The sequence below is a fragment of the Sinohyriopsis cumingii genome, chromosome 12 (assembly GCF_028554795.1).
Source record: "Sinohyriopsis cumingii isolate HCF-2022 chromosome 12, ASM2855479v2, whole genome shotgun sequence".
Classification (NCBI taxonomy): domain Eukaryota; kingdom Metazoa; phylum Mollusca; class Bivalvia; order Unionida; family Unionidae; genus Sinohyriopsis; species Sinohyriopsis cumingii.
The window spans coordinates 127,200,939-127,227,174 of NC_142972.1; the positions used below are offsets into that span (position 1 = coordinate 127,200,939).

The 26,236-nt window shown below is 39.7% G+C and overlaps 1 protein-coding gene across 1 annotated transcript in view; it reads right to left on the reverse strand.

The window, feature by feature from the left end:
• LOC149787425 (uncharacterized) overlaps positions 1-24,374 on the reverse strand; it is a 64,052-nt gene extending 39,678 nt beyond the window's left edge. The window contains exon 1 of the mRNA XM_089976102.1: positions 24,016-24,374. Coding sequence (XP_089832228.1) covers positions 24,016-24,374 — 359 coding nt within the window. The remainder of the gene's footprint in view (positions 1-24,015) is intronic.
• Positions 24,375-26,236: the final 1,862 nt, after the last annotated feature.

A 26,236-nucleotide genomic window follows, 5' to 3' on the forward strand; every position in this document is an offset into this window, starting at 1 on the left:
TATTCTGCGTTGAAATTCTTTATTGATTTGCTCTATTTGGTATGACCCAGTTGGTATTGTAACCTCCTCCCAGTCTGGGGTCCCATCGGGTTTATTTTTCCGTGCAAAAACCAGCGAGTTATTAGGTTGTTGTCCGTTAAATGCGTCCGCTCGGATATTAGGCCAACTGTGATATACTCGCAATTTTGCCAGCGCTATTTCCTTTACTGGAACCGGTGATGGAAAGTTTACACTGAATTCGGGTTTCGTTGATGTTATCGATATCATATTTGTTTGTACCGGAGTGGTATTCTCCGCGATCCGCTGAAGTAATTGAGACCCTTCGGGGTTCAGCGACATTATTATTATTCGTTGTTTTTAGTGTCTAATTTTAACAACCAGGTGGTTTCGGCTTCCAGTTGAAAATCCTCGATTTTTGACATCGCGGAGCTATATAACTGGACCATCGTGGAGAATTCAACATCGGATACGAACAAATTATCAATCGATAACGAGATCAACCCGGATAATTTCGAGTATGCGTCGGATACTATTTGATGTTTTACTGTATACTCGTTGAGTTTTTTCTGAAAACACGATGATATCTTCCTAGTGATTGCGTTGGCAACTCCAGCAACTGTTGTCATTGCGGAGACAGCGATTGGAACAGCGATTGGGGCTATCGTGGTCACCGTGGATAAAATAACACCGGCGCCAGCTACTATACCCGATACCGAGTACACGACCGCGTCGATGGCGGTTATTTTTCTGCGGTATTTTTTTATTTTTGCACGGTATTGTTCGGAAAGCGTTTTCAAGTTCGCGGAAAATTCTTTTGCGGTATCGAATCGATATTGATGTGACGTCGGTGATACCTCTGATTCAATTTCCTTGGTGGTCATTTTTATTTTAAAAGAGCTAGTGTTTTTAATTACTTAGATTCACTGCAAATTCCACATACCATGTAATGTTTGCCCGGGCTAGATTTCTATCAACGGCATAAATTGTAAACTGTTCAGTTGCGTTCCTGTCTATAATTGTTGATATTGTATTGTTAAACCCGGATGAACTCGACGATAATATATTAAACTGCATCATTGAAACCAGTGTCAATCGATAAATACCCTTGACAGTTGCGGTAATATTTACTGTATTCTGTGTAGGAGTCCAATCGAATGATCCATGCCGAATTGTGTATACTGTGTTGATGATGTTCTCATGAGGGATTTTTATTTTTTCGAATTGCTCTGCTACTCTCGGTAGTCCGTCTTTAATCGCTTCAACATCAGTTTTAATCGTTCCTATTTCCTGTATATGCGTGTCCACATCTTTTTTGTTCGCTGCAACCCTAGTAATGAGTGTATTTATTTCCTGTATATGCGTGTCTATACTTTTTTTGTTCGCTATAACATTAATTTTGAGTACTTCTATTTCCCCTTCATGCACGTCTATACTTTTTTTGCTCGCTATAGCATTAGTGTTAATTGTTTCTATTCTCTGTCCATGCGCGTCTACATTATTTATGATCGTTACAACATTAGTTTTGATTGTTTCTATTTTCCGTGTATTCTCGGTCATACTTTTTTTGTTCGCTGCAACATCAAGTTTGATTGTTCCTATTTCATATGTATGCACGTCTATGCTTTTTTTGTTCGCTTCAACATCAGTTTTGATTGTTCCTATTTCCTGTGTATGCGCGTCCACACTCTTTTTGTTCGCTTCAATATCAGTTTTGATTGTTCCTATTTCCTGTGTATGTGCGTCCATATTATTTATGATCGTTGTAACATCAGTTTTGATTGTTTCTATTTTCCGTCCATGCGAGTCTACATTATTTATGATCGTTGCAACATTAGCGCCGATTGTTTCTATTTCCCGTTCATGCGAGTCTACACTCTTTTTGTTCGTTGCAACATTAGTTTTGATTGTTTCTATTTCCTGTCTATACGCAGTGATATCATTTATAGTTATTGTGATCTCATCCGGCTTGGTATTTTTTTTACCAAAGAATTTATCAAAGTTGTCATCGATCCTGTTAACATTTTTTCGTAACGAGGTAAATTGGCCCGGCAGCGTCATAAGATCCGAAATAGCATTTGTTATTATTATAAAATTCGGTTCGGTTGCCGTCGGGGGCCCCCGAAAAAAACTATCGACAATGTGTCGCACATCGTCGAAATGCGTTAGCGTCAACACGATCCGTTCTTCATACGATTTAATTTCACTACGTAAACCTTTTAACGAATTTGACATGGTTATATAATTGTCGCCAAGTGTACTTATTTTTCCATTTATCGTCAAGATGGATTCACCCGGTTTGAGTCGTCCGTCGCTGGTATACAGCGCGATAGTGTCCTCGGCGGCATCACGCTGTCGTATTAAAACGTCATTCAGTGACACATTACTGGATTTCAATTTACCCTGGCGGTCTTGAAATACAACTATTTCATCTGGGTCAACACTGGTTAAATTCAACGTATCAGCGATTTCATCCTCAATTAGTTTTTTTATGTCATCGGTGGCGGGCGTTTCCGTGGGCTTTTTCAGCGCCGAAACCGGTCGTCCCCAAATATCAATCATTATTATTGTAAATGTTATTCTCTAAAATCCGTTGAGCTTCTACGACTCCACTAGTGTATTCGTTTACAACCACATGAGGTGGTTTTCGCGATGATGAAATCGCCGCAAGTACGTTTAATACCTCGCGGCCACATATCGGTGGGTCACTTAATTGCTGTGTTGGCAGCGTGGAATAAAAAACCCGGGCCGAACACGCCCGGGCCGAACACGCCCGGGCTGAACACGCCCGGACATACCGCATGAACTCTTTCGGCGGAGCTAACCCGTATGAATCAAAATAGACGATCGCACGCGGATCAATCGCGTATGCAACCCAATGAGTTCCCGCTCCGGAGGACCCATCGAGGTTAATTATGCCGGTTTCAATATTCCTTGGTGCCGCCGGTAATTGATCCCTCATAAAAACACCTCTGAAGTTTTTTATCGCTAGCGCGTTTGCGGCGTCTATTAAATCAAAATTAGACATGGGAGTCATTAAACGGTTCCCGGTAGTCTTAGACCCTTTCCCGAGTACCATGAATACGGGGTTCCCGGTAGTCTTAGACCCTTTCCGGCCACGGGTCGTTTTTTTTTGTAGCCTTTCCCGGTTGCCTTCTTCAATGCCATCCCCGCCGCGGTACCAACGGCTCCTAACGCCGCCGCCTTAGCCACTGCTGGTGCGGCCGCGGCAATCAATGCCGGAATCGCAGCTAACAGCGGAAATATCCCACCGGTCTTTTCCATGTTTTTAATTGCTGCGGCTGAAAAATCTATTTGAACACCCTTTTTATTCTTCATCGCATCATTGAAATGTTTTATTTGACGCGCCGTCAACGATATCTTATGATTACCACCCGCCATCTGTGACGGCTTCAGCGTTATTGTGATCCCGCATTGTTTAGCCGACTTTGATCGTAATTTCTTGACTTGACCATCAGTCAACTCTACATTGACGACACTATACGACATTTTATTGTAAACGCGTTTTGTGCTTTCAATTACATGTTTTCCACTGGCGCATCAACGATTCTCATTCGTCCACCAACACCTTCTAGCAGCATTGATTTATCGCTGAGAATGACAGCGACCGCTCTATAATTAACACCACCCGGGGCTATACGAGCTCGGAAGTGTATATCAACGACGGATTGTCTCGTTAAATCAAGATGTTCCAACGAAAAGTAATAAATCGGATACAGGTTTTTAAAATCAAGTTGTGATATTTGCAAACCAGTGTCGACGTTTTGATCACGACCCATATACGACAGCAATCGATGATACACACGTGCGATATGGTTGTCGCCGTAATTAAGCTGTATATCCTCGGATGGTTCCTGTTGTCCGTTTATTCTCAGCGAAACATCCCTGACTCCTAATTGATCAAATATCATATGGCTGCGTTCTTGACTGCCCAATCGTTCCCTATTCTGCAGCGCTATGAATATATGACGCGGGGCTGAAACACCTTGTTTTGATGCCAGGTGCCATGTAAACGTATCGGCGACGTTATCCTCTTTAGCATCAGTTGTTACCGCTAGCCAACTCAACAACGATTTCCCTCCCTGTTCCATAAATGCTAATAATCGTGCTTCCGTGGTAACTGATGGAGTCAGCACCGGCATCCACAATGCTATTTTAGTTAAAACGACTTTACCGGCAGCGACGCCAGCAGCATGCCATATTGCATTGTTATCATCGCCCCTTCGCGTCAGCGCGATTGTATGCTTAGCCCCATAGATAACCTTCCTGACATTTCTGCAGAATCCAAATATGTGATGGAGTGGAATCGCGCATGAAAACTGTCGGCGTGGTCCTTGCAACATTCCTACTCGTGCTGCGAATCCTAGATTGTAATCATTGTTGGTGCTTTTTATAACAGTGAAATTAGCGCCTGGTCTTGCTCTGCGGTCTGGATTGGCTGCTTCAGCCTGTGGGTTAGTTGCGGTATCTCCTTCCACCAGCACGTTGATGTACTGAAAATGATCAGCGTTATTAGTGGTGTCCTTTGCGAACATTATAGATGGGCCCGCCGATCTTGTATAATCATCCGAGTATCTCGCCAACCCAATTATCGTCGTTGCAACATCAACCTCGCGTTCTATTGATTCAATTTCTCGCCCGTCAATAAGATATCTGGCGCTCTCAAATAACGCCATGATACCGTTGTTGACGAAGCCAACTCGAACACGATGGTCATCTGCGTATGGTGCATTATCGGCGGCATTTGTCACGAGTTCTCCCTCGATTTCGATAAACGCTTCACACGGCAGAAAGTATTTACTGGTATCTTGGACCTGAAGTTCAATTCGCGATCGTAGGTCGGGTTGCGCTGCATAATAAGAATAATATTGATAATCACGGACAGAATCATCCCTGCGCACTGGGGCGTCCATATCAAACGCGGGGTCAGCGGTACGCGCAAACATTTTATTATTTATCATGTTGATGTTTTCAATTGCGATTTTTTCGTCGTAAATTCTTTGAATTTAAACCACTCCCCGCTATCGCGTTCATGAGCGCGTTGGTTGCCGCATCGGCGGATGGCGAAGTCGCCAACGACGGAGTCGTCGCCAACGACGGAGTCGTCGCCAACGACGGAGTCGCCGCCAACGACTCTAGTTTTTCTTCCACGGCGTTATTTATTACTTTACTGACATTTGCAGGCATCACTGTCGTTGATGGCATTACTGGTGGTTTCTGTTTTTTTCTCCTGGATTTCACCAACGACATTAGTTTGTCTCGCGCGGCTGAAAGCGCCTTTCCGGCAACATCTCCAATAGCGCTGATTCCCTTATCACGAATAACATCAATAGCCTTCATTCCTAATTGTTTGGCTAACGGCGCTACTTTTGGAGCCATTCTTGTAAATAACCCCGCAATGGTGCTACCGAGACCATCTCCATAGTACGCGCGGTAAACAGGCAATCGCGAGTTTACCACGTAGACGAGTACTGGTTTATCATGGTTGTAGTGTATGATCATCCTTATTAAAAACACCAGTTTTCCAATTAATCATCCACGAGTTCGTCTATGAGCGTTCGATATGAATTAATGTCTATGATACCACCTGCAAATAACCGCTTGCAAATATCAGCGGCCTCATTGATTATTTCCGTAGAGTTATTTCCGGCTCGTTTTCCTCCGATTAGTACCTCTAGCCGTGATATATCACTGAGAACACTATTAGGACAGGTAACGCCGTAGGATTCTTTACCAACAGAGTATCCTTTTCCTTTTTTTGGTGTTATACTCTTAACTTCCTTGTGGAATGCGTCGTAATCGGATTTACTACGATGTGGTAATGCATCTTTATGTTTACTTGCTAAATACACTATTCTTGCCCAGTCCTTTAACGACTTTATATTTTTCTCGTAACCGCTATTGATATGCTTCTTATCTCGTATGTTCTTAGCAAAATTGTTGGCAGTAAAATTAATTAATTCTTCCCTGTTGCTGAAGTCTCTAATTTGATCTATTGTGCTCTTCTTGAGTACAATACGGGGTATATTCCCTTCTTTTTCTTCCGGTATTTCTTCTTCCGGTATTTCTTCTTCTTGTATTTCTTCTTCTGGTTCTTTCGCAGTAGCGCCTAGTTCTTCCTCGTCGGCCATTGTAACATAAGGTTCTTGTGGTTCGGTTATAGCGAGTGGTGGTGGCCTCCGTGTTGTAGCAGCCGCTATTTTTGCAGGGAGTGTTTCTAAAGACCTTTTTGTTTGTTTTGTCTCTGCCGCTATCTTTTCAAGCGCACCAAGAACGGGTACAGTTACCGCCGTAACATCCTTAGTCGCTTTAGTTACCGGGGCAAATAACTGTTCACTTCCAACAGTAAAATCGGTTTGCATTTGTTGTCGCGTTTGAAGTTTCTCTCTCACTCTGTCTCGTAACGGTATGAACTTTTTAAGCGCTGCTAGCCGCTCTCTGGCTAGCCGAGTAGTAAGTGATTCACCTACCATTATTGTAAATTGATCCGCAATTTTCTAATTTTCCGCCGAGTGTACCATCGGGGGCTCCACGGAGTTTTCGTCTATAATCCTTCTAATGTTTTTGATCTTACTAGAAATCTCCCGGCGTCGTTCATAAACACGTCCGAGTTTTTTTCGTATTATTTCAACGGCAGTAAATAGTCCAATGAATGCATTTGCGTCATTGTGGTACAGGTTCTCATTAATCGTATGTTGTAATCGTTTTACAAAAAAGTACTCGCGGGCCAGGGTAAAACGCCCCCGTTTCGACTGTTCGTTAATAATTTCATAATCGGATAATATTTTTTCACTGTTGAGACCATCAGATAATTCAATTCCTTGATTTTTTAATTTTGAAATCTCGGCTAATATATTATTGATGTCTTCGATATTCATTATTCTTATAGAACATCTTGTTTTTAAATAAAAAAAAATGAAACCCCGTGTATCAATCCCGAGGTGTTTAATAATTCGTTTTCTTCCGGAATGGACAATTTATTGTCATGGCGACTTCGTCAGCGCCATAGGCGCCGGTGACTTCGTATCTACATATGAAAATCGAATTCTATGCCCGGTCTTTTTTGAGATTGCTGTTTGATATACTCGTTCTGCTACTTTTCGTATTGAGGCGATACAAATGTCAAAGTATCTACTGGCTTCATTCATCGACTGAAATATTTTTTCCTCGTGAGTTGTTGTATCAAATGACTTTACGGGTTTTGCTTTCTTTGGGTATTTACCGGTTTGGCCTTTTTTGGTATTTTGACTCTGCGAGACAGCTTGCAAGTTTATAAGAGAATTATCAGTCTTATTATTATTAATATGATCAATCACAAGTCCATTTTCGATTAATCCGTTGAATACCTCAAATACCGCCCTATGAACATGGTACTTCTTCTTTCCGGCACCAAACATCAGATACCCCTGATTACTTACGGTACCAACCGGCTTCTTCAGTTTGCGGTTTCTAACAATGCCGTCGCGAGATGCCTCGTAATTGACGAGCAAGGGGTGAGGTCTGAACTCTTGGTCCATTTATATAATAATACTACTTGTCTAATTTATTATTTGGTTTAATTATGAATCTTTCAACGTAGTCTTGGGGGGTTTTGATGACGAAGTCAGCGGTGGGGTCAATGACGGCGTTTTTTATTCGTTTGTCATAATAGCGTTTTAGTTCCCTGTATCGCTTTCCGCCACAATTGATACACAACTGCGATTTTCCTCTTACACCGACGTGGCAAACCAAGCACGGGAGGGGGCCAAGAGAACCATTACGAACGCTTTGTAAATGGTACCCGCAGAATTCACCTCTACATGATTTATTGCACGGGGTTGTCGACCCAATCATCAACCATTTGCAGTGATTCATTATACTATATTCTTTCATTTAAATACTTGTTTTAATTATATGGATGAGTTCGAGAGATTGGCAGCAATTAAGCCCTGGAAAAATATTAAGTTCAATCTCGATAGAGTCCTCAAGGACACACCAAAAGCGTTAATAAACGATAAAACCCTGTTGAGTAAAATACGCGATTGTATCAATGAATTCAAACGTGATGGTGCATCTCATAGTTGGTCAACATTTCGAATTGATGGTGTTGTTGATGCTACCATGAACGACAACCGCGCAGCAATGATAATATCACAACTTGACGGTAAAAAGTATTTCTTCAGAGTAAAATTCGTTGTCCGGGTGGAATCAGGTGATTGGATCATACGTGATAAATTTGAACCAGTTCTCAGCGACATGAAAACAGTCATTGTCAGCCGCGACTCCAAGCCGGGGTTGTTAACCGGAATTGATAGACCATACTATGAACGAGCGTATCCTGAAACAGCAGTTGTTTATGGAATATACCCGTTAAATAAGAAACCTGATATCGGAAAACTGAAACCGATGAAACAGTCAACTGGGATAAATTGTGTAGCAGAACGAATAATAGAGCATTTTACAAATGCATGTCGAGGAAACAAATTGACTGATTTACGACGTAGCAAAATCAACCAGTGGGAACTAACCGTAAAAGAGCGTGGAGCAACCATCAGCGACATAGCGAGATTAGAAACATCGCTGAGATTTCCAATAACCGTTACAACAATAACCGGTGAAGTATTATACGAATCGAAGTATAAATCGAAGGGAGCCCCAATCAAAATTATTGATCATAACGAACACGCATGGACGCCCGCGATCACAATATTTCCACGGGATAGAACAGTAAAGTATATACCCGAAGAATTCCTGGGAGAACAATTCTCCAAGGACGGTTTTCTCGCGGAGAGGAAACTATTTGATGCTATTGCCTACTTGTGTAAAAACGACCCTGTATCAATGTGGTTACTTCGCAGCGCTGAAAACGATGCGGATACCTTTGATCAGTTTGTAAGACCAAACGGCGAATTATATCGCACTGAAGCATTTCACAACAGGATGAAAAAAACCGCCATGGAATTTGAGGAGCATGATGAACAACTGCTAACAAATTGTTTTACGATTCCATCGGTTGTAGCTCATGTTGCAGCAAGGAAAAATGCGTGGAGACCAACGCGCAGGGAATTTCTACCGGATGTACAATCCAGTTGTTTGGAATACTATCACGGTGGACTATGGAACACTGAATACAACCGCGACGCTATGATCTCGGTTGATATGGTTGCCTGTTATCCAGCGAGTTTTCTCGGGTATGGATCCGCCGCTGAGTATTTCAAACGATTTGGACACCCCAGACATGAAATGACTCGTGTTGCTATTAATGGACCACTGCCTGATTTTGATTTAACCGGATTCGCTCGCATAGTATCATTTGAATTCGCGGCAGGACTCCATCGCTGTTGCTATATTTGGATCGGTAGACACATGGCTGAAAAGAAGTGGCTGCCAATAGCGCTGCTACGGTATATGATTGATTGTAGCATGCTAGTTTCGTTGATTGTCAGTGACGCGATTATATCATACCGGGCGCAGACTGAAGTCTGGTTACCAGAACCGGAGCGTCTAGATAGCATAATTGACGAGTCCAGAAAAAACATTGATGCCGACGAGGAATATATCATCGAATGGTCCAGGAGGATATTTAACCAACGAAACCGCGAGGCAAAAGATCTCGGTAGAAGAATAATTGGTAAGTTCACACAAGGTGGAAAAAACCACGACTACAAACGATATTGCTCACGGCTGATTATAGATGACGCAGAATATGATTTCGTAATCAAGGACGCAGTGGCAAAAAATAGATACGTGAACTGCAAAACAGCTTTCTTGTCCAATGGAACGAGGTTGGGTACAGTTGTTACCTACAGCGATGGAGACAGCCCGGCGTATCCACATTTGAGGGCGTCTATGCTGGGTTATGCCGCTATCAATTTATTCTCGATGATAAATAGATTTCCCGATACCGCGGTTAGAGTAGCCGTTGATTCGTTTTATGTTGACGTAGCGTATAAGGGAAACGTAGCCGAGTTTACTAGTCCGGACGAGAGTTGGGGTACATGGAGAATTAAAAATGAAATACGACGCGATTATTCCCCGTCAGCAGATGTCACCGTTGAGAACAACTACTTACGCGGTGATAAATTGTCAGAATGGTCTAATGCACCATCGTGTTCTGATCCAATTTGTAGACACAAGACGGTTTATTTAAGCGGCTGTGGCGGGTCAGGAAAGACGACTCGGGCAATTGAATTATTTCGAACGCGGGCAAGTATAATCGTGCTTACACCGACCCATAGACTAGCGCGAGAGATAAAACAACGAAATGTTGACGCCGTTACTTATCACAGCTTTTTTCGATACAGCGGCGGTGAGTGGACTCCTGATCGAATGGGTGAAAAATTTATTCCCGACATTATCATCTGGGATGAGATATGTACTGTTTCGTTAGATACTTTACAAATGTTTCTTGAGTGGTTGCTGCGCGCGAATACAGCGGTGATCATGTGTGGCGACCATGGCCAACCACCACCATTTGTCGGTGAGGGTCCACATGATTGGTTAAGGGGTTTTGTGGACTATTATGAAGAAACCGATACTGATTACCGAGCACTTGATGAACAACTGCGCGAGGTTAAAAAACTAATCAGATTACAGCCGGATAGAGTTCAGTGTGAAATAATCCGTGAGGTGATTCCGGAAACGCCGTTGAATGAATTCTGGGAAACATGGAGACCAAACGATTTGATTGTAGCGAGTAGAAAGATAGTCAGAGACACACTTCAGCAGAAGTTGTTTATGTGGCATAAGGAAAAGTTTCCAACGCGTCCAGTGCCGTTATGTTATAGACCCGCGGACACACGGCGGCAGAACATTGAAGTTGAAATTCCAGGCCGGACAGAAAAACAAATTCTCGTGCTGAATGATATCGTGCTCGTTGATATCGGTGTCGTCGAGGACGCGCTACGTGCTGATAAATCCCCGTGGACGCTAGGATACGCAACAACAATACATTCCTCGCAGGGACTAACCATCACGGACACAATTGTTTGGATAGTTGATAATCGCATCGAATGGTCGAATCTAGTCTATCTTGCAGTGTCCAGAGTACGAAGGATAAATCAGCTTCGAAGAATTGTTATTGACGGAGCCGGTGACGGAGTCACTGACGAAGCCGGCGACAAAGTCACCATCGATGCAAGCGTCATTGATAGAAAACTCTCGGGTTACCGCCAACAGGATAAAAAAAAACAGCGGCGTTTTGATATTGATGCCGAATTAATAATCTCGCTACGACAACAACAGAATAATCACTGCGCGAGTTGCAATTGTATAATGAGTTGGCGTTATTCGGATAAAGACACTCGCCAATTTACCGTGGATAGGATCGATAACAGTCTCGGTCATGTCAAAAACAATGTGAGGTTGACCTGTCTTGAGTGCAATAGACGCAACGGTGCTAGTTAAGACCACGCGGGGGTAATTGAGTATCGTTAGGTATCACTTGTAGTTGCTCGCGTGTAAATCCGCGCTGAGGAGCAGTTGAATCCAGTCTATAGATCGGTGGTCTACCAGTTGATCGTGTTATCGTTGATATGTTATGTGTGGTAACACTCCAAATAGGATCGGTAGCCCTTTTTTTACCGCCTTCAAGCTCTCCTGGTTCATATAGATATCTAACAGTGACATCGCCAAGAATCGGCTTGGAAACGCTATTTATTTTTGATTTTCCGGGTATATACTCGTATTTAATCGCGTCGCTGGGCTTCATGTTGATTGCTCGGGTAATCTCGTTATTTAACGCTGCAATTACACCTGGCAACCTTTTAACCCATTCACGAGATCGTTTTTCTTGGATGAATTCCTTCGCGTATTGATATCCAAATAACCGTTCAGCGAGAGTCCGATTGAATCGTTCAACAATTGCCTGATCACGATGTAGCGCAGTATGACCTCGTCGTATCGCGACGCTATGATGTTTCAGCGTTGATAAAACAGCGCCGCGAAATTCACTACCGGGATCAACTTGTAATAGATTTGGCCAGCGCAGAGGGCCTCTTCGATAAATTCTTTCAAACGCAGCGGCTACTTCAGTTGCCGACTTTGTTTTTAACGGCTCCGCTTGTTTGTATCGACTCGCAACATCAACTACGGTTAGCGCGTATTTGTAACCGTTGTCATGCGGCAAAAATAGTATATCAGCCTGATGAACTTCATTAGGTACGCTGACATCAAAGCGCGAGAAGTTGATTTGTTTAGGCGGTGGTAGATAGATTTGCCATATAGCCTGTTTGGATAACCAATTAGCCGCAGTGGTCTTTGTTACCTTTGCAGCGCTTGCAAGCTTACCAATTGCGGCCTTCCCCTTCCAGTATCCTCTCGGAGAATAATAGATGGATTCCATGTTGTTATTATAAACGCTATCGTTTTCAATTACCAGCGCCAGAAGCTCCGCTTCCAATCATTAATTTACCTTTCATAGCCGATTTTACCAACCATGAGGCCAATTTTTCTTTGACGGATTTATCAGGAATAGCATTTAATGCGTGAATTAATTTTACATCCGCGATATGACGCTGTTGCAGATCGTTACTTTTGTAAGCAACATCATGAGCATGACACGCCTTATCGATAGCGTTTATTGGATACTCACCGGGTTTGGGCTGATTTTGATCATCGAGTCTAATATCTAATCGTGTTCCGGGGCCACAGTAGTTATATCCTGGGAGGTGTTTTTCTCCTGGATACTTTGCCCACGGTGTTCCGGGGAGTTTTGCCAATTTGGCTGCGATGTCACCTCCTCGCTTTTTTTTAAAACATCTCCGGGTCTAATAGAAATAAATCTAAATTTCTTTGTACCGCATTGTACACACTTACCAGTAAGCGCCGATCTGTTATTTCTTGTCGTAACGGTTGTCATATCATTTGTGCCAGTACGCACTCTACACTTCACACAATATAGATCCATAATTTATGTATAGAGATATGAATATAATTGATTTTTCGGCGACTAAAACAAGAGAACCAGTTAAGCATGTTGCAGCGTTACCAAACTCGATCCGGATGATTATCATCGGACCATCTGGATCCGGCAAGACGCAATTGTTACTCAATTTAATAATGAGATGGATGAAGTGGGATAAGTTGTATTTGGTTGCTCCTAGCGTAGATGATCAACGATGCTACGAGGTGTTGAAAGATTTCAACGAGAATGCATCAGCGATCGCTAAAAAGAATGTTATTGAGTTTATTACGGATATCAATGATGCACCGGGTATTGATGATATTGATGGCGACGTTAACAATCTAGTCGTGTACGATGATGTTATGTTAGACAATCAAAAGAACCCAGCTAGGATATTTTCCAGAGGCAGGCATAAAAACACTGACGTGATATATGTCACTCAACGATACACTCAGATTCCAAAAGTAATCAGAGATAACTGCAATATTCTTGCTGTATTCAACGGCGTTGATACACACACGCTACGAAATATTTGGCAGACATGGTGCGGCGGTGACATGGACTTTAATGTTTTTCGAAACTTTTTTAGTCATGCTCAGTCGACCCCACATGGATTCATAACGATAAATTTACATGATCCTCGGACACGATATCGTATCGGACTTGACCAAATATTCGGTTAGTTGTAAATAATTTTCATTGTAAATAACCACTTAGCAGCAGAGGGGGCGATGACATCGACGCGGTCGTCGATGTGCTTACCGGACGCTGACGACGCTGGGGATCGGCGCGCAGAAGGTGTTAATTAAACCAAATGACGACGCGACGATCCCCCAACGACGTCGTCGTTTTTTTTTTACCAGGCGCTGACGACACTAGATCGTTGAGTTGCAGAAAGTAATAATTAAGCAAAATAACGATTGGACAAAATGTCCGATTCGCCCCCTCTGCTGCTCTAGACGACTAAAGACAGACACGTAAGACTTAAGTAGAAACCAATACTTTTTCTGGAGCCAAATTATGGAATTCCATACCACCTTATATAAAGTCAGCAGACTCATGCCAAGCTTTAAAAAGCTTCTTGGTCATCATCTATAGAAACAATCATTTGTATGATTTTGATTAATTCAGTGTTACTACTTTTTACAACATTTTTATATGTACTCACCTATAATGTTTTACACATGTTCTCTACTACTATTTGTATGAATCCTGTATGTACTCATCCTTGAAGCATTGCACATATTTTATTGTAGCATTTGTTGTCTAAAGACACCTCATCTTGTAAAAATTGTGCAAATATATATTTATTTATATCTGTACAAATGTAATTGTAGAAAGCCTCATGGAAGATTGGTCAGTTGACCAAATGAGCTGCTTCTTCAAATAAAATTATCATTATTATTTTTATTATTATAATACAGAGAAGACTGAAACAATGAACACAAAATTCTGTAATGTTCTCAGCCACTTCAGTGATATGACTTCATCATGCATATTCCCAAAAGTATTAAAAATGAGTAATACAGTGGCAACATATTCAAAAGTTGCTAGACAGTTTAAACGTATCAAAAACTTGATGGCCATGTAACAAATTCCAAAAGTATTTAAGGCTTATTTGGGTGGGTATTGAAACCACGACCCTTGGATTATTGTCCCCCCCCAAAAAAAATACCCAAACAAAAAAACACGACTATACTGCAGAATAAAACTTAAGATCCCAAAATATAATACAATGTATGAAGTCAGTTTAATGTTTTGAAGCTGAAAGATATCAGATGAATTATTGTTAACATAGTACAGTGCAATGTAAAATCCAAACTGAATTTACAGATTGTTTTTTCTCTAATATTATCTATGGCTTGAACTTGACCTTTTGGATACAGACCATCTGCTCGGAATGAGGCCACTGCTTTTTCTCCCTTAGGACATGTTTTGCATAAATTCATTTTCTGTTTGAGAATGGGACTGGAAAATAAGGGGAAGGTTGGATTTTACAACATACCTTTCAGTTTTGGTGGTGCTATCTGCACTTGGGTCAACTCAAATTTAAGGAACATAAAATGAACTTTTTCTTTCAGTCATCAACACTGGTTCTTAGAATAGATCAAATTTCCACAATGTTTGCCATGGCCCATGGTTCCCACGCTTTTCTAAATATGAATTTTCAGGTCTTTTCCAGGTTTATTAATTAATTTTTTCAAGGTTAACATATAACCTTTACTAAACGGAATTAAAGAACATTTTGGATTATAAAATATGCATTGTCTAAATCTAAAGATGTTTCTCTTTCAAGACTCTCCAAAACATGTATGTCAGAAAAGATGATCATGTACAAAACCACAACATGTGTTACATCAAACAAAACTGATTATATTCCTATAAATTGGTATTTAAAGTCACTTCAATGTACAGAATACAAATTCTAGCTTTACTTTGCTGACCTGCATTATGTTGCAACGTGGAAACAATATAATGTGCATACATTATTTTGTTTCCTTTCAATCCTTTAATTCTAAAGAATTCTAGAGCAATATATGTGCATGTTATACAAAGTAAACATTTCCTATCATAGTATGAAAAACCCCAATAAATGCAAAGTATTAGAATCTTATCTTGTAATGAAAAAAGTTTAACCCTGAATTTATGTGTACCAATAAAATCTCAAACAAGATTTTTCAACCAACCTAAACTCCTTAAGACAATTTGGTTAAAATTTCCACCATTTAAAGACATTTACAAAAGTGTTGATTTGAATTTTGACAAAAGACCTTAAAAATTGTATATAGTTGTATAAACAAGGACTGAATTTTCTGTAAAATCAATAAACCAGTCCCAAAACCTGTATTGATACATGGGCTCTTATCGTTTCTTATATATAATAAAAGGGACAACAATTTCCCATTTCACCTGCATTCCATTTAAGATCTGAAATCAATGCTTCAAGCTACATGTCACTGTGTAATAGTTTCGCACCAAAGTTCAGCTAAAAGATTAAAAATTTTTCTAATCTGGGTTTCCTCTGAATATTTCAACACCATTTTTCACATTTGGGCATTTAAGATGGAGTGTGGGTTCAGAGCAATTATATATCAAACATTTGGAATCTGCTGCCACCATAAGATAGCGTACCAGCAGGCCTAGCAAATTTAACTATATTATATCGATAGGAAAATTATTTATTTTCTCAAAAATGGCAAGTAATATAATCACTATGTCTTTAATCCACTGACAGACTTGACGAAACTCAGCACAGATGAAACCTGACCTGGTACTCGACATTTGTGTTAATAGTCACACGACTTCACAAATCTCAAATAATCACATCGAAAGTCCAATAGTAACGTGATATCAACAACAAACTCCTTTTTAATGTTGTTATACAAAGTTTCAATTATATTAAATGAAAGTCTGATACCTTTTTAAAAACCAGAAAGAACATGATTCTCAACACATTTATTTCGAGAATCAATACAAGGAACTTGGCCAGCCTGATTCATCACACAGAGTAGTCTGGTTCCTGCTTTGTATGCTCCCTGCCTGAGAGAGCACATGTCAACATGGTGGTCATGTGATACAACAAAACTCTGGAAGCTGGTCTCGGAAAATAATGTTGTGCTCCTTCATTTTTGTATTTTTATTACAACCAGAATACGAATTTCATTTCACTTCTACAAAAATTGAAAATGACGTTTGTGAGATCCTGTGTTCTCGTGCGCCTAGCAATCGAAATCGCTAATACCAGCTCAGATTTCATCAACGCATTAGTTTTATTGTCTTTCAGCAGATTAAAGACATAATGATTTTAATACTCGCAATTTCTGAGAAAATAAATAATTTTCATATCGATTTCATGCAGGTATAACTCATATATATGCAGGTATAATGCATCTTTTACCACGTTCTGGTGTCTTGTCACATTTCTTTCGGTATTCCCTGAAGAAATCTCTATATAGGCACAATCATGACTTGTACATATCCACACAAAGTCCCTATACAAAAATGGTGCTGAAAGGTATTTAGATGCTGTCATCTGAGCTTATTAGCACGGATTGTCAATGCTGACTTTATAGAAGTGAATTAAAAAGAACAACAAATAGAATGCATGGGCAGTAACATTAAAAGTGAGTATCCACAGAACAACTACAATCGTGATCTTTATTCCTAAAAAGCAATTTGTACAAGGTGCTGGGGTGAAATGATACACCTCTGCTGCCTATTGATACATGATGGTCTACTCATCTTTAGAATGTCACTTAGTGGTGCCACTATACACATGTCGACATTTTGGTTGTAATTCTGTTACGCAGACCAGATTAAAAAGAATTTTAAATAGATTCTTCCAAGCAGACTACCTGTTAGGTTTCAGTGAATTTTATTCAAAATTGTAGGCAATTTCAAAACGTATCATTTGATCAGGAGTGGACTGAAACCATAAATAGAGAAACCCCAAAGTACAAATCTGAGCTTTTGGCAAAGAAAAAATCCATGAACATAGCAACCCCAAGTACACCTCACAAAGCAAGAAACCACAAGTATGGAAAATTCTAGTACACAATTATCACAAGGCAGTACAGTATGAATATGGAAACTGACCACATTGCAATATGGCACTGAACATGCAGGAGTAAAGACCATCTCTTATCTCAAGCCATTTGCCATCTTTATAATATTCCACAACTGATGTCATGCAATAAACACAATATAGTTATATTATGACTCCGGTCACTGCACCACAGGCAGATACAAAATATACATCCAATAAATTTGTATTCACATGTCATTAACAATGAAGTGTAATACGATCAATAATATAGGTCTAATGTCAAAATGTAGATTTCTTGGGGTTAAACTAATTGTACCTGTTGCTATTGCATATTAAGTACTTTTCCAAGAGGAAAATATCTGACTGAATGACGAAAGTTTTCTCTTCTCATTAGTGTGAACCAGGATCTTCCATAACACTAAATCAGCCCTTCTCTTTGGGAGAACCCCATACATATTGGGCATGTGAGAAGGTCCTCTTCCTTCTAATTTTTAGTCACCATTTTGTACGGTTAAACATCATTTATGTAATGAAGATTAGCTGCCATTTTAGTGGGTCAACAACAAATTATCATCTGTGCTAAATATTCTCAGTGAATATCAGGGACTGATCGCAGATTTTTATCACCGTTTAATTACCAAATATGCTATCTTGAGAGTCTTTTTAGAATGTTCCTTGTGGTGTATGCTGTGGCAGTATATTTTTCCACCTTAGGACTTCAAATTTGCATTTAAATAACATTTGCCAAGCTGCAAGGGGGGCCCTGAGTGGCAGAGTGGTCTAAAGCGCTCTCCGTTACAGATCACTGCCATCTCACCTCTGTCTGCATGGGATCAAGTCTCGGATTCGGCTCATGTAGTTATGTGAGAAAGCTTGCCAGTAGCTTCTTGTGGGTCACTGGTTCTTCCTGGTGGTTTCCCGGGTTCTTCCTCCACCATTAACACTGGCTGCCATGCATAGCCTATCATGTGCTGAAAAATGGCATTAAACCCCACAACAACAACAACCAAGCTGCAAGGGTAGGCAATTTATGTGAATTTTCCTACCCTTACATTGTGCAGTCTACATACTCAACTGCCAATCATTTAAAAAATGGCCACTATCGCTTAACCAGCTTGAAGCAGCTGCTCTGCTTTTTGTGCCGTTTTCATGACATGTGCTTGCTGCTTGTCTTCGTCTACATTATTTTGTTCATCATGTATTGGCTGTTCAGTTCGTATATGTTTCTTCTTCTCCTTATTTTGGAAACGAGAACAATTCGACTTTTTCTCAGCTGTCTTGCTCTACTGCTACAACTTCCTTTGTTGTTGAACAAACCGCCATCACGTGATACTCGCCAGTCAACCCGTTTATGCTATAATGGACCCTCATTAATTGCTTTAAATGACCACTCCTGGGCTCTCCACACTACATTGTGCTCAAGACTAAATGAACTGGGACTACATTCATCGTTACTTAAAAGTAAACAGAAGCGAAAAAAGAAACGTTTCAAAGCTGGCCGGCATAGAACACGAAGAATTCCAGTTATCTCCCTTATGCCCTTTCCGGCTCAACAACAAGTTAAAAATTTGACTGCTAATTTAGATAACCTAATTCAAATCCCTATTTAATCATCAACCTTTGTGTCAACTATCCAAGAGATACCTCTGCGTGCTGCATTATTCAATGCCCAATCATTAGGACCACCGGAAAAGCACACAGAAATAGTTAATTTTATCAATGACAGAATATCAACATCTTTTTCCTGATAGAAACATGGCTAAAAACATCAGGCGATGAGCCCAAGTGAGTGAATCTAACACCCACTGGTTACTCAATCAAGTTGTTCCCCCCACCACTCTCGTGGAGGTGGAACTGCTATCATCACAAAGAATTCCATGATCAAACGTCTTAACCCCACCACAACATTCAATTTCGACCACACATCGTTCGAACTAGTCCAAACCATACCCACACTGGAGCAAAGGTCAGTCCATTTTTTCAGCCTGTACCGCCCTCCTCTTAATAGAAAAACCAAGCTGACTGAATCTCTCTTTCTGGAGTAGTTTCCAAATCTCCTGGAGTATGGAAATTCGATAGGTGACAACCTGATTATTCTTGGAGATTTCAACTTTCACTTTGGCTGTCCTGGAAACCCAAACACATCAAAACTCTTAGATTCCATTAATGTTTTCAACCACAAACAGTCGACTAACCAACCCACCAATAAAACATGGTCACATTTTAGACTGGATTCTTCATAGACCTGATAGTAACATTCTATGGTCCACCCTGGTATCCCACGAACTTGCGTCAGATCACTCTGCATTATATGCCATCCTGACGTATCAGTCCCTAACCCTCCACCTTCATCTGCTACTAAGAGAAACCTCTGTACGATAAATAGAACCAAACTAATGCATGACATCCAAGCAAACCTAACTACTTGCTTACCTCTTACAGCACAACAACTCCATAGCTGCCAGCGTTCATTGCTCAAAAAAAAAAAACACCCCTGAGCTACCAAGTGCAGAGTATCAATTCAAAAGTGTTCTCCATAGTATAGCAGTGTTATGATCCAGTCTTGCACTCCTAAAAGAGACCGTCGTAAAGCTGAGAGGCTTTGGATTTCCACCAGACTTACTATTCATAAGCAAATCTATAAAACTGCTAAGAAGAATGTCACAAATATAGTCCATGCAGTGAAATCAGCCTACTACAGTAGTAAGATCATGGAAAGTTCCAGCTGCAAAGAGCTCTTCGAGATTACTAACAAGCTAATGTCAAAAAACAAATGTACACCACGTCCAACTACCTTCTCTCCAATCGACCTTCCAGACATGTTTGCAAATTTCTTCCATGACAAAGTACAAACCATTAGAGATAAGCTTGACACCACAATTTCAACTGACTCATCACCATACAGTTGGGATACAGAATTTCAGCAGCAACCATTAGCAGCATTTGAACCTGTCTCCATGGATTTTATATGTACAATCCTGATGAAGAGTACACCAAAGCCATGTGAACTTGATCCAATTCCAACATCACTGCTGCTTGTGTGCTTAGATCTAGTATTGCCTTCACTAACTGATGTTATTAATACCTCTCTCTCACCAGGGAATTCCCATCATTTTTCAAAACTGCCATTGTAAAGCCTCTTCTGAAGAAACCAACGCTAGACCATAATGATTTAAAGAACTACCGCTCAGTTTCTAATCTCCCAGTCATATAAAAAATCTTTGAAAAGGTTGTTCTATCCCAGCTCCCAGCTTGTATCTCATCTGAATTCAAACAGTCTTTTTAGCAACATACAATCTGCATATTGCCCTTGACACAGTACTGAAACTACTCTTCTAAAAGTAGTTAATGACATTCTCTCTGCTTTGGATAGCGGAAAGATTACAGATCTCACCCTCCTTGATTTGTCTATAGTATTTGACACAATAGACCATGATATATTATTTCACTGTCTCCAGCATGTATTTGGCATTCATGATACAGCCTTACTGTGGTTCCAGTCCTACTTGGTCAACAGGACACAAATTGTATCTGCAAATGGAATACACTCCAGCCCAGTTGATCTATGTTGTGGTGTTCCACAGGGGTCTGTTCTGTTCTTGGTCCTGTTCTCTTCATTCTGTGTACTCAGCTGCTCTCAAGTGTCATAGATCATCATCCAGTGTCTCATCATCCACTGTCTCACCCAAATATACAAATCTAGCCACCCAACTGAAATTGATGCTACCATCCAAGGTGTAGAGAGGTGCATTTCTGATGTGAAATCATGGATGACTTGTACCAAGCTGCAGATGAATGATGATAAAACTGAGGCCATTCTGATCATAACACAAAGACTTTCTCATTCATATCCTTTACCTCAAACAATAAATATCAGCAACACCAACATTAAATTCACACAATCAATACGAAACCTAGGTGTTACTCTGGACAGTACTCTCACATTGCACCAACATGTCATGAACATATGCAAGGCTGCATATCTTGAGCTGAGACGCATCAGCTCCATTCACAAATATCTTTCAGTTGATGCCACTAAAACACTTGTGTGTTCATTAGTACTTTCAAGACTGGACTATTGTAACTCAATTCTGTCTGGTTCATCTCAATATCTATTCCAGAAACTTCAAAACGTTCACAACACAGCTGCTCGGATCATACTTAGAGTACCACGATCAGAGCACACCTCCCCACTGCTCTGTACCCTACACTGGCTATCCATTCGATCCAGAATCAAACACAAAACTTGTTCTCTGTGCTACATTTCACTGTCGGACTCTAGTCCAAGATACCTATCTGACCTCACCCATGTGTACACACCAGCAAGATACTTATGCTCCTCTTCTGACAATCGTGTACTCATTATTCCTACTATCAAAACAAAGTCATATGGACAGCGTTCTTTTGCATATCAGGGCCCAGCAGCATGGAATGAATTGCCCACTGAACTTAGACACAAAGAGACCGTCATCCCATTCAAGAGTGCTCTTAAAACTCACTTATTTTGACTGCAAGAACAAATTAGGAGCTATACATAGTCCTCATTATTATTATTATTATTATTATTATTATTATTATTATTTATTCACTTTACCTTTATTTATTCACTTTACCTTTATTTATTCACCTTTATTGTGCATTGTGGCATTTTAATTTGAGGTAAGCAGGTGCCACACCAGTTCTTTATTTCATTTTTTTTACAAACTTCACTGATTTTTTATTTTTCCTAGTCTTAGTGCTGCTTCCTTTTTACCATTTATTCTTAGTGTAAGGTGTCTTTTTGCTAAAAAATGTTATTAACATAGACATAGTCCACACTTTATCTGGTGCATTTCTTTCATCATCTGCCTAGAGCATTTTGAAAAAGGTCTGTCTCCACCCTCTTTCAGAACAACAGATATAGTATTACCGACATTAAAATATTTAATAATTATCAAAGTATGCCATTAATTGTTACTTAGAGTAACTGTCGACAAAGTTGATTAATGTCAGACATGTTGTTGGTAGTGCAGTTTTGAAGGTGCATGAGAAAAACTATGATTTCTTGATGTGACATTTGAGCACCACGTGGAAGCTATGTGTATCTAAGCTGCTTTGCTATGGGTACTACGAGTTTCAGTAATTGCTATGGGTACTACGAGTTTCAGTAATCTGGGGAATCCTACCTTGAAATGTAAACTTGCTTGTGTCCATACTTTGGGTTTGCTGCCTTCAAGAAGTTGATATTCATATCTGGGATTTATGTATTCAGTGATTCCTGTTCTGTATTTTTGTTATACTTGGGCATTCTGTACTTACAGTTTCAGTGTACCCTTGATCAGGTGCAAGGCAAGGTAAATGCACCCTTTCTTTCTGCAAGGCACAAGTGCTTTTAAAACATTTTATTACCAATTTCACATCTTCACTTAAATTTTGAACGCATTTTGGTATTATCTTCAACACAAAGGATATAATTTCCTCATCCAAGTATGGGTGTGGAGACGACTAACAACCAAATCCTTCATATTGTACTTCATATCATACTGTGATGCAAAACAACTGCTACAGACACTTATTTTTGTGAGTGGAAAAGACAATTATTGACAACACCCACACTCATTCTACAAATTAACAAATGTGACCATAACTCATATAGTTTGCCAATCCTGTGCCAATTGTTTTCATCTCATAGTCATGTTCAATGGTGATTGACGTAAAAGCAGACATTCCAAACTTGTTCCCCATGTATGATTCAAATACTTTACAGAGCTATTGCACTGTATCTATTTAAATTAAATTTTTTGATGACAATCCTTCAGCTATTGCATGCAGTGAAGAAATTACCATTGGTTCTGATAGGTGATTATTGTTTTACTCTCGACTTGAAAAAATATTAACCACCAGTCAGAAATGAATGAACCTATTTCACTGCATGACACTCCAGAAGTATAGCCCTCAGAGTAACCTCACATAAAACTGAATATTAAATTATCAGTAAAATATCAAATCATAAATGGGGAAAAAAATCTGGAATTTCTTCTTTACCTTAAAATATGTTATCAGGGGTTGAGTATGCTGACAGAACAAAATAAACAGCATGAAACTGAAAGGGGGGGGGCAGATTTCAAACAATGTGAGTTAAAAGTCATGGCGTGTTTGTCAATTTGTAGAAGGTGACTGGGTGCTGTCAATAGTTTTTCTTTTTGACTTGGACACAAATAAGTGTATCCATCTGCTACAGCAGTCTCAAGTGAATTCTCGGTTCAAAGAATAAAATGGCAAAAGGCAACCAATAATTATTCACGACTGTTGAAAGTTGAAGTATTTGTATAGGATAAGTATCATTCTGTATCAATTCTTTAACTCTTTCATACTAATATGGGCATCCACATAAAAAAGTATAAATATATCAATTTTTCATTTCACTTCTAATGAGGAAAATGCACCAGTGGACAGTTTGGATCATTGCTTATAAAATCGTTTGTGTGCTCCTGTCATGATGAACTTCATGAAATTTCTTCAAGCACAGTGCACAATGCAAGTATTACATCAAAACAGGGATCATTAGAATTAGAGAGATATATCTTACCTATCAGCATCTTCACACAATACTGTCATGTGTTTGTGATATTCGGTCTTTCCCAACTCCATTACCAGCCTAAGATTTTCTTCCACTTTCAAACCTGCCATTAGACCAAATCCATTTGACATGGCATAGTCCGTTAACACTTTAGACAAGACTTTTGCTTTGCTTGCTGTGTAGAAATTTTCCAGTTCTTCTTCAGTCTCCACTTCAAAAGTAAAGGTTATGTCATGCCCTTTTTGGTAACTAACATTTCTTAACTTGATGAAAGACAACTTGTCCCTTTGAAACTGCCCATTTATTAAATTAATGTCTTCAGAAAAACTCTTGTAAACAGACTCTAAATCTTCATGCTTAAACTCCATTTGCTTCTCTGAAGAAACTTTCAAAGGTAGCTGAAAGGCTGAAGATGAAAATAAAGATATATATCTATGTGTGTGTGAAATGTGGAAAATTCACACGAAGATTAGAGACAGAAGGAGACAAGGAGGGCCTGGAGAATGGAAACAAGGGTACTGGTAAGTACCGAGGGACGGGAGAACAGAAACAAGGGCTTGTCTAATGTACCAATTGTTTGACATGTAACCCATGCTAAAATTTGGGATTTCTTTAAAGGATGACAATGAATAACACTTAGAGATGTTTCTAATACTTGTGAAGTGATTTTTGAATACTGAACTAAAAAATGAAATGTTTTTGATGAACAAGTAAATAGATTTTTTTTGTTCAGGATAATACAGTGTAGTACATGCTGTTGTCGTCTATTTCAGTGGATGGTACCTGAATCATACAAAAAAGCAGGGGAGGATGAAGGGTTTTATTCTGAGAGGATTTGTTTAGAAGAGGTGGTTAAATGTGACTCACAGTGCTCAAACAAACATGTTTTTTTACACAGGCCACCAGGGCTCAGGTGACTAAAAGAAAATAACAAGCCATGACTCAAACTGCAATTTCCATGTTCCCAAAACTGCCCCTTTTTTAGTATTATTTTTTAGAAATTGTTGGAACTGCTTCACTTCAAACATGGATAAAAAGAAACAAAATCATATTTAGTTGACTCGTGTGTTTATCTGAATCTAGAAAAATTTCATCCAAAGCAATGTTTTCCTCCAGGTCCTGAGGTCAGCCAATGTCTAATTGCTCTAACAATGTCCGTCTTGCACAGTCGATCAACAGTGTTTATGATCATTAGCATCAGAAGCATGTCTTTATTTATAAACATTTTCCATTTACACTTTTGAAGTTGTTCATAGATGCCACTTAATTTGTTTGAACAGTATTTCATTAGTGTAAGCATGAGCAAGGGAGAGCTGAATTATTTTTCATTATTCTTGAACAGTGCAATAGCAATTAAACAAGACCAAACAAAAATAATAATTCTTGCACAAAGTTTTTGCCAAAATCTCAAGGTCGGCCAATTTTTGTAATCAAAGACTCAAAAGCCAACATAACCACATCTGACCCCTTCGTTACTTATAATACCTGAACAAAAAGCTTGTGTTTCGCCTAAACTCTTCAGATTATAACAACAACATTTAACAGCTTGTCATATATACACGTTAGCCTTAATGGAATTATGTGGCCATTCATCGTTGCAACAATTGCTGGAACAGTTCCTGTCTCCATTAGACTGGTTCTGACTGGTTTCTGACACAAATATCTGACACAAATATCTGAAATGGTATTTCATAATCACACGTACTGTATGTTAAATCCATGTCAGCACTAGATACAGTAACACAGACAATCTGTTCTCCATTCATAGATCACATACCACTTTCAATAAAAGTATGGGGTAAAGGGCATACATGGGGATAAATATTAATAATTTACCAGTCTTCCAACATCTTGAAATTTCAACATTTCATCAGTGGGACTTATATTTTCTCAGATGACGGGCACCTTGGGTGTTAGGCTATCAGACATTTTTTTAGCACTGAATATAATTCAAATGGCTAATATTCTAGTTTTTCACCTAATAGTGTATGATTTTAACAGATAGGAGGTGGGGGGATCCTGTCAGGATCTCAGCCAAATGAAAATTATTTTCTATGGAAATCTTTTGTTTTCGTGAAAAACTGTCATGGTCTTCTAGCCAAATATTAGTTTTGTCAAGGCCAATATTCCAGGGTTTTCCATCATAGCCTGGGATATTAGTCCAAATAATTCATGGTTTTCAATGCTAAAATTTTCCATAGCTTTCCAGTCTACCATGGACAGAGCCTGG